This window comes from Chironomus tepperi, unplaced genomic scaffold (genome assembly GCF_022539635.2).
Source record: "Chironomus tepperi strain 1889 unplaced genomic scaffold, CSIRO-AGI_Ctep_v1 contig_16, whole genome shotgun sequence".
In the NCBI taxonomy this organism is placed as follows: Eukaryota; Metazoa; Arthropoda; class Insecta; order Diptera; family Chironomidae; genus Chironomus; species Chironomus tepperi.
In genome coordinates this window covers 594327-605527 of record NW_027226138.1, presented here as the reverse complement: position 1 = coordinate 605527, position 11201 = coordinate 594327, and the positions used below count along the sequence as shown (strand labels likewise).

General features: G+C 32.1%; 1 protein-coding gene and 1 non-coding gene across 12 annotated transcripts in view; both read right to left on the bottom strand.

Annotated features, from left to right (window-relative positions):
* Positions 1-2126: 2126 nt before the first annotated feature.
* Positions 2127-11201, bottom strand: part of Cip4 (formin-binding protein 1-like Cip4) — a 37690-nt gene continuing 28615 nt past the window's right edge. The window contains exons 3-10 of one of the 11 annotated variants that reach the window (XM_070642203.1): positions 10552-10608; positions 9247-10048; positions 7880-7909; positions 6098-6453; positions 5654-5809; positions 3711-3874; positions 3487-3650; positions 2127-3413 (exon numbers count right to left, since the gene is read on the bottom strand). In XM_070642203.1, the coding sequence (XP_070498304.1) occupies positions 3487-3650; positions 3711-3874; positions 5654-5809; positions 6098-6453; positions 7880-7909; positions 9247-10048; positions 10552-10608 (1729 nt within the window). In that variant the 3' untranslated portion in view covers positions 2127-3413. The remainder of the gene's footprint in view (positions 3414-3486; positions 3651-3710; positions 3875-5653; positions 5810-6097; positions 6454-7879; positions 7910-9246; positions 10049-10551; positions 10609-11201) is intronic. The other 10 variants (XM_070642222.1, XM_070642253.1, XM_070642260.1 and 7 more) reach the window with 10 other exon arrangements.
* Positions 10708-10815, bottom strand: TRNAS-GCU (transfer RNA serine (anticodon GCU)). The gene is made up of 2 exons: positions 10779-10815; positions 10708-10752 (listed from the first exon to the last, which is right to left on the bottom strand). It is a non-coding gene; the product is annotated as a tRNA-Ser (tRNA).

The following is an 11201-nucleotide window of genomic DNA, read 5'->3' as shown; positions in this document are numbered from 1 at the left end:
ATCATGTAATACTTCCAATAATATAAATCGTAATCAACTATGAATCGTCAAAAATTTGATCTAAATATCTTTTGTTTTAATAGTGTAGTGTATGAATCAACTTTGTGTATTAGCTTGACAGATGATTTTTCTCAGGGACGTAGGAGGGTTTTTGGGAGGATTTACAGTTTTAAGAGAACTAATCAGAGGCGATTACTTTTGGGTCTCAGGTTCAACACTAATGCAAGCGCTCGTTCCAGTTAATCAGTTAGTTACAATATATTCAGGTCTATCCAGTATGAACCATTTAGGGTGAATTTACAGCTCTTGTATATTTCTTATTCTAACCTCTTTATTCATGACCCTTTCTTACAGCTCTCCTTGCGCAATTCTTGGTTTCCGTCCGAAAGCCGAAATATCTAGACTTAAGAAGAATCACTAGACTGATTCTGGGATTTGAACCCGCGAGTTCAAATTCAAGACGAACTCTCGTGACCCGCTCCTTGCTGCAGCTTGCTAAGTGAGCCATCAAAGCACTTTTGTTTTTAAGTAGTGAACGACCCCTAACTGTACATCTGTAATCAAAGTAAATAGAAGTCGAAGGATTGACTTCATCCGATTAAAATTTGCATGGAATTTTTTTCTGTTGATACTTGTGAAGTATAAAATTTCATACAAATTTTTAATCGGTTCTTAGAAAACTGCGGTGAATTCAATTTGGCATGGACCTCTGAAAGTAAAACTACATTCTTGAATATATTTTGATAACATTTTGCTCTTTATTTGACATATCATCGTAAGATTTCAATAAATTACAATTGTATGTTCATATTTTTTATTATTTTATGATACATTTATTTAAATTTTTTTTTATTTAATTTAATTATCATTTCCATAATATTAGCAATAGTTTATTATCTTAATTCAATAATTCATTGACTCAATTCAAATAATTTGTCGCTATTTATTTCCTTCAAAAAACACATTAAGCGAAACAACGACGGGTATAATTAATTCATTGCATTTTTTTATTTATTTATTTATTTAGGTATTATTGACGTAATAATAACTTAGCATTAATTTTTGTTTAATGATTAGATTACAAGCTTTGTGAAAGCATAAAAAATATTTTCTTCCTTTTTTTTGTAATTTTTTTAATTTAAATAAATCGCGTTGAAAGCAGAGTTGCAAAACAGGCACCTGGAACAGGTAAAAACTGTTCAAATTCTTGATAATTTGTGTGGTTTTTCTCACAAAACTTTACAAATTATCATGAATTTGTACGGTTTTCTCACAGAACCATGCAAATTATCAAGAATTTGTACGGTTTTACCTGTCACAGGTGCCTCTTTTGTAACTCTGTTTAATAGATAAAAAGTATAGGAAAAGGTATCGTTTTAAAAAATGATGGAAGTATGATGTGATTATATGAATCGAGTATGAATGGACGTTTCGCGAATCATTTGGCATTTGGCCTATTCGAAAATGCAGAGACAAAACTTAGAATCATTTAATGAACTACATGGCATATTTTGCTAATTAAAAGCTATTGGAAAAATTTATTCAAGTCACAAGATCACTCAAGCTTCTTAGGAGCTTTTTAATGGTTCTAATGCAGAGCTCGAAGTCGACTCAATGGTTCATATTAATGAGCATGCTCTCAAAAGTGAGGATATCGAGAGTATACACAGAGCAACCTTTGATCTTATGCGGCACACCATGTGGTAAGACTCTACTTATAACCCCACACGACATACGGTTAGAACCGAGTCGACTTCGAGCTCTGTTCTAAAGTAAGGCAGTAATTTCGGTACAAAAATTATTCAAAATGCATAGAAAATTGGACCAACTTTTTTTGTTAATTTATCAGACTTCTTCTTCTTCAAACATTGGGGTGTAACAGAGTTGGGATTTTGGATATTGTCTAGAAAATTCGATTTTTTGGACAAAGTAACTGTTTGATCTTAAGAATCAATGATCTTATAGATTGCTTATTAAAGAATTCTTGAAGATTTAATGATTGAGTATACCATACTCAAACTCATCCGTTGGAGACTGTAGTGAAGATGAGTAATGGTAATGAGGAGATTCTAGCTAAGTGAAAGAATAGTTCAATCATTTCTGTGACAACACTAAATTAGCTCGAATTTAATAAGCAAATCCTGACATATATCAACTCTGATCCAAACAGATAATGACTTTACTTAAGTTCAGGAATTTCCCAAGTTTGAACACTTATCTTAAATGAATGATGAATCTCATGTCCACGAAGTTGAGTAATCTTGTTTAAATCCAAGAATTTTTGTGATTATTCTATTACTGCTCAAAACAATAAAGCATGACTCTGCTGTTTTGGTCTCTACATTTTTCAATAATTCTCTCTAATTTCCTCAAGGGTCAATTTTTAACTAAATACTTTTACCAATTTTATTTACAGACATTCCAATTTCTTTTGATTATCGAATTTTAAGGAATTGATTCCTCAAAAATCTGCTTCCATTTTTTTTAAATAAAAATAATCAATACTTTATGTGTAAGCAGACATGGTTATATGCCATAAGATGGAGATAAAAAGATGAATTTATTTACAGAAGCACTTTTTAATTCTAGATAGGAAGGAAGTATTAAAAAAATATTCGTTTGTTCTGAAGACTTTGTCATAGAAATACTTGGAAACTACTTAATCAATTTCATCAACGAAGCTGTGATCTACATTAATAATTATACATCAATGATCACAGATTTATTTTATGAAAAAATATTGTGTGGAGTTGTCCAATTACTTTGCGGATGGACACTCACATGCTAGTGCCTTCCTTAAGCAATATTAACGATTTTTATCGAAATCGAGTAATGAAGGTTATTAAGCTAGAAGATGAAAAATATTATGCTACAAAAAACGTTTCTGTAATTTATTGTGTATGTTAGTAATCATGTAAAACTTTATGTAATGTGTTTATATGCCGTTCCTATGTACTTTATAATAGAAATGAAAATTGATCATTGGTTTTGTATTTTAATGACTTGAAATATCATAAGAGTAAGCAATTTTTGAAAGTGTTTGAGCTAGTACAAGGACATAAGTCAATCCTTTTGACACATTTTATACCGTCCACTTCCGATCACTATCTATAATGTCTCAACATGTGCAAATCGTATATAATTCGTAAAAGTTGAGCAACTTTTGAATTAATATAAAAAAGTCTATTCAATTCCACTACAATAAAGTTGCGCAAAAGTCGTTCCAAATCAATAAAACCTTGGTGAGCTTTCATACTTTCATAAAATCTATAAATTGATCGTCAAAGAATTGTTTATCAGTTGTTGGAGATTAAAAATGTTGCATGGTAAATTCCTAACTCGATACAAGTAATTATTTCCATCCTTTTGTGTCTCATTTTTTAAAATAGATGAGTGTTGGTTACTTTCTAATTCTGGAATGGGAAACAAAAGATGTACATTAATAAATTGTTCCATTTTAGAGACATGACATGATTATTTACTCACCTACGCATACAATGTACTTTCAATATAACTTGTAGGAACAAAACCTTCTTCCATCATATTGCCGCTAACCATTCGGCGTACTCTCGTCCATCCGTCACCTTGATCGAGTTCTATCACATAAAGTTCTTCGCTTTCCGCCATTGGAATACTGCCTTCACTTGTAGCTATAAATTGATTAAATCTCATTACATATCATATCCAATTCCAAGAATTGTTGGACTTACCATCAAAAGGATAAAGTGCTTTGCAAGTACCAAGTGGTTGTAAAGGATCTGATTCAAAATACATATCCTCGTTCAAATGCTGATCATTTGTACTACCTTGGCCTGAACCTGGCAGTGATGAGTGCGATGTTCCAAGACCGCTTTCGGGACTTGCCGAACTACTACTTAATTATTGAACATAAATAAGGAAGAGAAATTTATTAGAAAATTAGACATTGATGGTTTATGATAATAAGCATGCAACAATGCTTGAGCAGTTAATTCAATAACTATTGGATGTCATTAGGATATTGTCAGATATACTCGAACAGACATGGAGCATGCTCATCATTATGTGCATTTGTGAGTTAACTGACATACTCAAATGACTGAGTATGCTCATTGTCTGTAGGTAATTTAAGTCTTATCCCGACATGCCTAATTCCTTCGTAGTTATTGAACTAACTGATCATCATTAGGTAAATAATAATCTATTCTGTGCAACCAAATGTGCAAAACTAAGGCTAAAAAAATTTAAACCAAAATTGTATTGAAATTTACAAAAATTTTACAAATTAGCATGAGTACATTATATGCTGTTATACGTCAATTTGATCAGCAATTCCTCTATACTAATGGTGGAATGATTAAAACATTAATTGAGTCAGTGGAAATTAAATTTAAGCATAGTAAAATTAGGATTATTTTGAATTTTCCGCTGTATTTTTGTTCGAGTAAACTGTATGTGTAGTCTGTGAAAGTTTAGTGCCAAAATTTGTGATTGAAAATTGAATGTCTAGACATAGAAGTGATGATTTAAACTTTTAAGTGAAATGAAGGATTTAAGCTGTATGCCCAAAAATTGGCATTATATGCAACTCTTTTATCCAACTGAAAGCTTCAACCTTAATAGTTTCAATTAGCTTCTGCTTACAAGCATAGAATAAAACATAGGCTCATATAAAACTGCAGATCTTCAGACAAAAACTACATAGCTTCAACTTTGGATGAACTATAATTTAAAACCGTAAGTGCAGGCCAGTGCATGTATGTAAATTGCAAGAAGCATTTTAAAACGTATGGCTGCGGTTCATGGTCGAACCTTAAATAAAACAATAAAAGTTTCATGCTTTCAATAATTATTCTGTAGCTAAGCATTAAATAATAAAATAAGAGCCATTAAAAGTCGTTTGTAAATGACGTTTAAATTTTAAGAATTCATAGCTGTGCCAGCAGCAAAAAAAAAAATAAAGGATGCATTAAAATCGATCGGCATACACTAAATGTCATCAACACTAAGGTCAAACGAACAGTATAATTAGAACCAAGCAGCTGCAATTGCTTAGTAAATGGCCTTTGGTTTCTAATATGCTGCTTTTTTGAGAACTTGTGGGATAGGATTTTCAATCCCGGGATTAAAATGTGCTGAATTCCGAAATTGTTCCCAATGTTACATACAATTGAAACCCTAGTGTGGACAGCATTGAGTGTGCTAAAGAATAAAGCTTTAAAAACATCATTTTTCATGGACGGGATTTATGAAAAAACCCCAAAATAATACAACTACAAAAATAAAGCTTTCCGAAGGACATCTAGACTAAATTTGCATATATGCAGAACACGGATGTGCATAAAGCCTTAGCGGAAAATTGCGCAAAAAACCTCATCGAACTCGGGGTCAGTAAAAGTATCTTTGGGAATGTAAAAAAAAAGAACCGAGACATGTGTTAAGGTACTAAATATGTATTAGGATCATCCATAAAAGAAGTAACAAGAGTAAAGGAATTTTCGTATCTCATTAAATATATAATCCATTAGAAGTTTTGCAAATTTCAATATCATTAAAAAAATTATGAAAATATCAACGCCAAAAAAAATGAAAGTTTTAAGGAACAAAAAAATTTTGTACAAAGGACTAAAGTAAAGGAATCGAGAGAGCATTTTTTGAGATAGGAAAAATGTACCCGTTATTGTTATTTTCATTGTTATTATTGTTTATGTTTAAGAGCCCATTTTGTGCACCATTTTGTTGATTGACATTATTCTCTGATGCTGACCTGCTCAAACTTCGGGCATCATCAACTGCTTCATCTCCATCATCATTGCTACCGTTGGAATGTCTATTTGTGGAAATTATTTTTGTTTTTATTAATGGATTTACTTTAAAAATTTAAAAATAATTTTTTAAAGGAATTAAGTTCTATGAATATGTCATATGATGAATTATTTTTGGGACATTACGGGGGTAATTAGTATAATTAATATAATTTGCAGCTCCAGATTATTGCGCAATTTTAACTAATTGGATTTTACAATTTTTATCGCAAAATTTGTGGGAAATAATGAGGCTTAAGCATGATAATAATGAAACTAATAAAGGATCTTGCTTAGTATGTCAATTGACTTACCGAGATGTTCGATGATTTCCATTTTGATGATGAGTAATACGATTCGGTTGTGGACTATGTTGATTATTATGGTTTGTATTCATTTCGTCTAGTAATATTTGATATTTCCTTAACTCATTCTTAAGCTTCTCGAGATTATGTTCACATTGTTTTAATTGTCCTTGTACAGTTTGTGGATCACCGAGTAGTGCATTACTCTCGTATACTCCCTTCATTTTTATAAGACCATCACGTGCTCCTTGTTCTTGGCCAATACTCTTTTGTAATTCTTGTATTTTTGACTGCAACTTTTTCTTACGTTGTGACGGTGGAAGATCACTAAAGTCATCCTTCATGCCATCGGCAGTTATTGTGTTCTATGGATATTCAAATTAAAGGATTATTAACAATTGTTCATAATTAATGACTATCAACAAAACAACATAAGACTTAAAAACGCAATAAAATCCCCAAAAACTAATAAAAACCATAATTTAGTAAATTAGGCATTAAAGTATTTATTATTGTGCATTTTTGTTTGCATTAGCGTTAAATTGTGAAGTTTATTAACAATAAATTGTGTATAGACATAACCTCACTAATTATGATAATGTCATATTTTGTGTACAGGTTATCACTACGTATGCATCCTTGTGATTATCCCGAAAAGCACATAGCGTAGTAATGACCAAAAATCCGGCCACGAAGCAACGTAACTTTGGCTTCTTGACAAAATCGATGAAATCTCATACCTCAGCCAATAGTCAAGTGGGGTCAGATTTTTGGCTTTTTGTACGCCCTTATATTTCTGGGTATCTGACATTATGTTTATAGCAACAAAAGAAGTTCTCGATTTGTATAGTTCTATACCCCAGCAACCAATGAGCGACAATCGAAGTCGACTCGAATTTTATCTGGAGTCGAGTTGACTTGAATCGACTTTTCCATGTGCTTTATCGAAATTCCTTTCGTAATAGCAAGAATGCATACTTTTGCATACAAAATTCGAAGCGACTTCGAGCTTTTATGTAGAGTATTTAAGCTAAGAGCACGCTCGTGAACTCGATTAATTAGTATATTAAACTAGAGTAATGGTGGGCAACCTTTTGTTATTCTTGGCATACTTTGGTCTTTGGCCTCAACCAATAACGCAAACGGCATGAGATCCGTGGCGTTTCCAAAAAAGATTGGCGGCACACTACTATCCCGCGCAAGACAGATTGCCCACCATTGAACCAGAGCACCTCTTGAAACCATACTCTTTGCTTGTTAGGATTAGCTTAGTATTAACCCTTGAATCGAGAACAAACGCATAATGTACAACATACGTTTACACTTGTTGCACGTATTTACTCCGTAAACGTTCAGAAAACGACGCAATATTGTAGATATTTTATAATTTATCAACAGAAAAATCAGTATTGAATGTATTTTATTTGGGGTATAAATAAATAATAAGATAAGGTCGTTAAACAATATCTAGCTAACAAAAAAATCCAAACCAAATCCCAAACAAACAAAAACGGAAAGAAAAACAACAGAAATAAAAGAACCAAAAAGGACACAACATATATTATGCATCAGTGTAGTATAAGATGAGGAGATGCATGAAATTGTCATACTGTAAAGCATCAAATTAAAATTATTAATAATTTATCATGTATGCCAAACATAATATAAATCAGGTACTGTATAAAAATCATAAAGGTTATGACATGCAACAACAAAAAAAAGAAGTAAATCAGACAATTAACAGGAAATATGCAATCATCATCATCATTTCGACTAGAATTATCTATTCACCTTAACTGTTATGCAGGCTTCGAGTAACTTCTATACATGGTTTATTTATATATTATGCATATTTTAGATTTATTATCGTCGGACGTAATGAAAAAATTGGAAGAACAAGAAATTTTATACATTTTTAAGCGTTGATCATGTAAGAAGTAATATCACGCGATTGTGGATCATGATTTATAAGCAGCATGAAAGAAAAAGTAATTAAAAGCTGATATAAGAGAGTGTTTATATATAAAATAATCATTTGTGTGCTTGATATAGGACATAAAGTTTGTGATATAAATGAAATAAACATAAGATGAAGTCTCAATTCTTGCTTCAAACAGTAACAGAAGTGGACACAAATATGTAATGAAATTATATTTAATTTTAACAGATGTGTACGTAACTAAGGAACAATGTATTTTGAGACAATTTTGGAAGTTTAATGACATTGAGTATTGTGGATGTCTTTTGTAGCACGAGCTTTATTTGTATAACATTACCGATTAACAAACTTAAAATGCATATCAACATCATGCGTACTTAATGATGGATACAAAACAAAAACTATCACATTAACATGGATATAATATGAATAATCTTCCGATTGGTTATTACTGGTTCAGGGTTGGTACTTAAGTCTTAGTGATGCTGTTCGAAAGGTAGATAGACTTGATCACTAAGTCATGAGGAGAAGTTACTTCCTTTCCGAGCGACACAAATTGAGAAACTTTAAAAGTTCCTCTAAATCTCTTTTGCTGATACCAAATGGAAGTCACCTCCGTTTGGCAGCCATATGGACGTTATTTAGGTTCCACATGGAGGCGGCTTCCACTTAATATTAGGTAAAAGACTCAGCGTAGCCATAAAATCTCTGTTGTAGAGCCTACTTCATTTGTGTCGCTCGGACTTGAATACACTCCCACAAAAACTAAAGGAACCAACCCCAAAAGTCCAGTAATAAAGTAAATTAAGCAAGAATTTTGATAACATTAAATGCAATGGATGCGACAGACAGGAAAAGCGGCTAATGATTAAAACAAAATATTAATGTATGGATGGTGCATCATGTGATATTAGAGTGAGTGGATGGATATTAAGCAACACCTCAAATAGTTTCATATCCCATAATAATGATACTTACAAGAACGGTAATAGAGGTGAGAAGAGGTAGAATAATACAGCAATAGATAGCAATAATGTCACCATCACCATGATTTGTAATAAATTTATCAGTGGATATATATTATTTAATAGTAGGTACAATAGAATAGAATTGGCATGGTAAATATGTACATAATTAATGGAATAAATAGAAGATGTGAAAAAATAGAAGAATTGATTAGATTTATACTATAGATAAAGGATATCCGATGGACACTTACCTTGTTACTACTAAAAATAGTGAAAATTCCTTTGCGTGCCTTAATTCCTTTTCCACTAATTGTTCCCTTAATTGTTGGATGATTCGGCAATGGGAAATTGGTCTGCGAATTATGTGTCGATTCACTATCCATTTTGGATAAGTCTTCAAATGGCAAATCTCCAGGAGGTTGAAAACCTGATTGATATCGTTCTATCACTTTAAATGAGTCTTCCTTTTCTCTAATTGACTCGGATGCTCTCACAATGCCTTCAAGGCATCTTGCAATAATTGGCGCCACTTGTGCCTCTACATCTGCTGAGCACTTTATAAATTCCTTAATTCCTTGCGTTCGTTTCTCGTCAAGCTCTTGCAATTTGTTACATACTGCAGGTAGTGCTGAGTGATAATGTGAATGCTGAAGTTTATTAGATTTTTGTAATTGATTGGCATATTCATTTTTGGCATCATCTGACTGAGCGCATTTAAGTGTCATATTGTGTCGTTGCTTCTCAACTTCTGCTCGACTCAAATTAAAATCTGCATCTGCTTTCTGATAATTTTCAACAGCCTTTTCTGCCTCACGGTATGCTTTTTCATAATTTCTCTTTGCTCGATCTAATGCAGATATCTGGGAAACTAATTGCTGTGTTAGGTCATTTCCCTCTTGAATGGCTTTTTTCCTCTCTTCACGTAAGGTTTTTGACAATAATGTGATACCCGAAATGACTTGTGATTGTAGATTTTCTGCAACAATTTCTCTCTGTCCTGCCAAGTCATTGGTTTCTTTGAGTACATTCTTAAATGCTTGATGTGATGTGAATCTGGAATAAATTATTACAGCTCGTTAGTTTCGACACAATAATAAATTGATATCTATTAAGCTATCAAATACTTATGACCATAATTATTGAGAAAATTTCATAATAATATAGTAGAAAGTAGACATTGATCTTTATGTATACAACAATGTTTGCATAAGAATGCAATATAACAATGAAACATTAGAACCTTTCACTTTAAACATTATAATTTTTAATGAAATTATCTCAAAATAATTACTAAACAAATAATCTCAACAGAAATGAATATGAATGAGTAGGAAATTAATCCAACAAGTTGGAATTGACTAATATTTAAGTGCAAAAATAAATATTAGTAATACAAACAACAGATTTGTTGACACATGAATTAAAACATTCCGAAAACATTGCAATGTTTCAGATTCCAATTTAATGCTGTGATTTCTGTTTCATATTCAGCTTATACAGCCACAAAATGAAAATTGTAAGGTTCAAAAAGAGAAAATAAAACATCCAAAACTTACTCATTGTCTTCGTCCTCTCCTTTCTTTCCTTTTGGTTGGTAATTTTTCGCAAGCCGTCTGCAATTAGAAAAAGTTTAATTAATAATTTTTATTATGTCCCATACCAGGTCCTACATAGGTTCAATCAAAAAAAGAAAGTAGCAAAAAAGAGTTTTGCGACGAGGATGGGATTCGAACCCATGCGGGCAGAGCCCATTGGATTTCTACTATTACTGATGAAGATGTACTAGCAGTCCAACCTATTAACCACTCTAGCACCTCGTCATGTTTTTTCTCGGCCGGCTAAAGTACCATTATCAACTGGAGGCGATGGAAATTATACCAAATTTCACCAGATGATAAGATTTTTGCTATTTGCAAATTTATTTCTGATATAGAAAGTATTCTTAATATTTATGCTTAATATATTTATAGCATATCCGAACATTTATTTTGTTTACATTTGCAAAAAGTCACGACTTTATGGGATGAAGCCTTCTTTTTATGGAATAAAGTCGGCGACAATTTTGCAGACAATAGAATATTTTTCTAAGGCTATTCGCCGGCTTCTAACCACATAATATGGAATATTGCTACATAAAGTCGTAAACCTCAAGAAGTGAGGCAAGCTGCAATAAATTTAGAACAATCTAGTGTCAATATTAATCGTG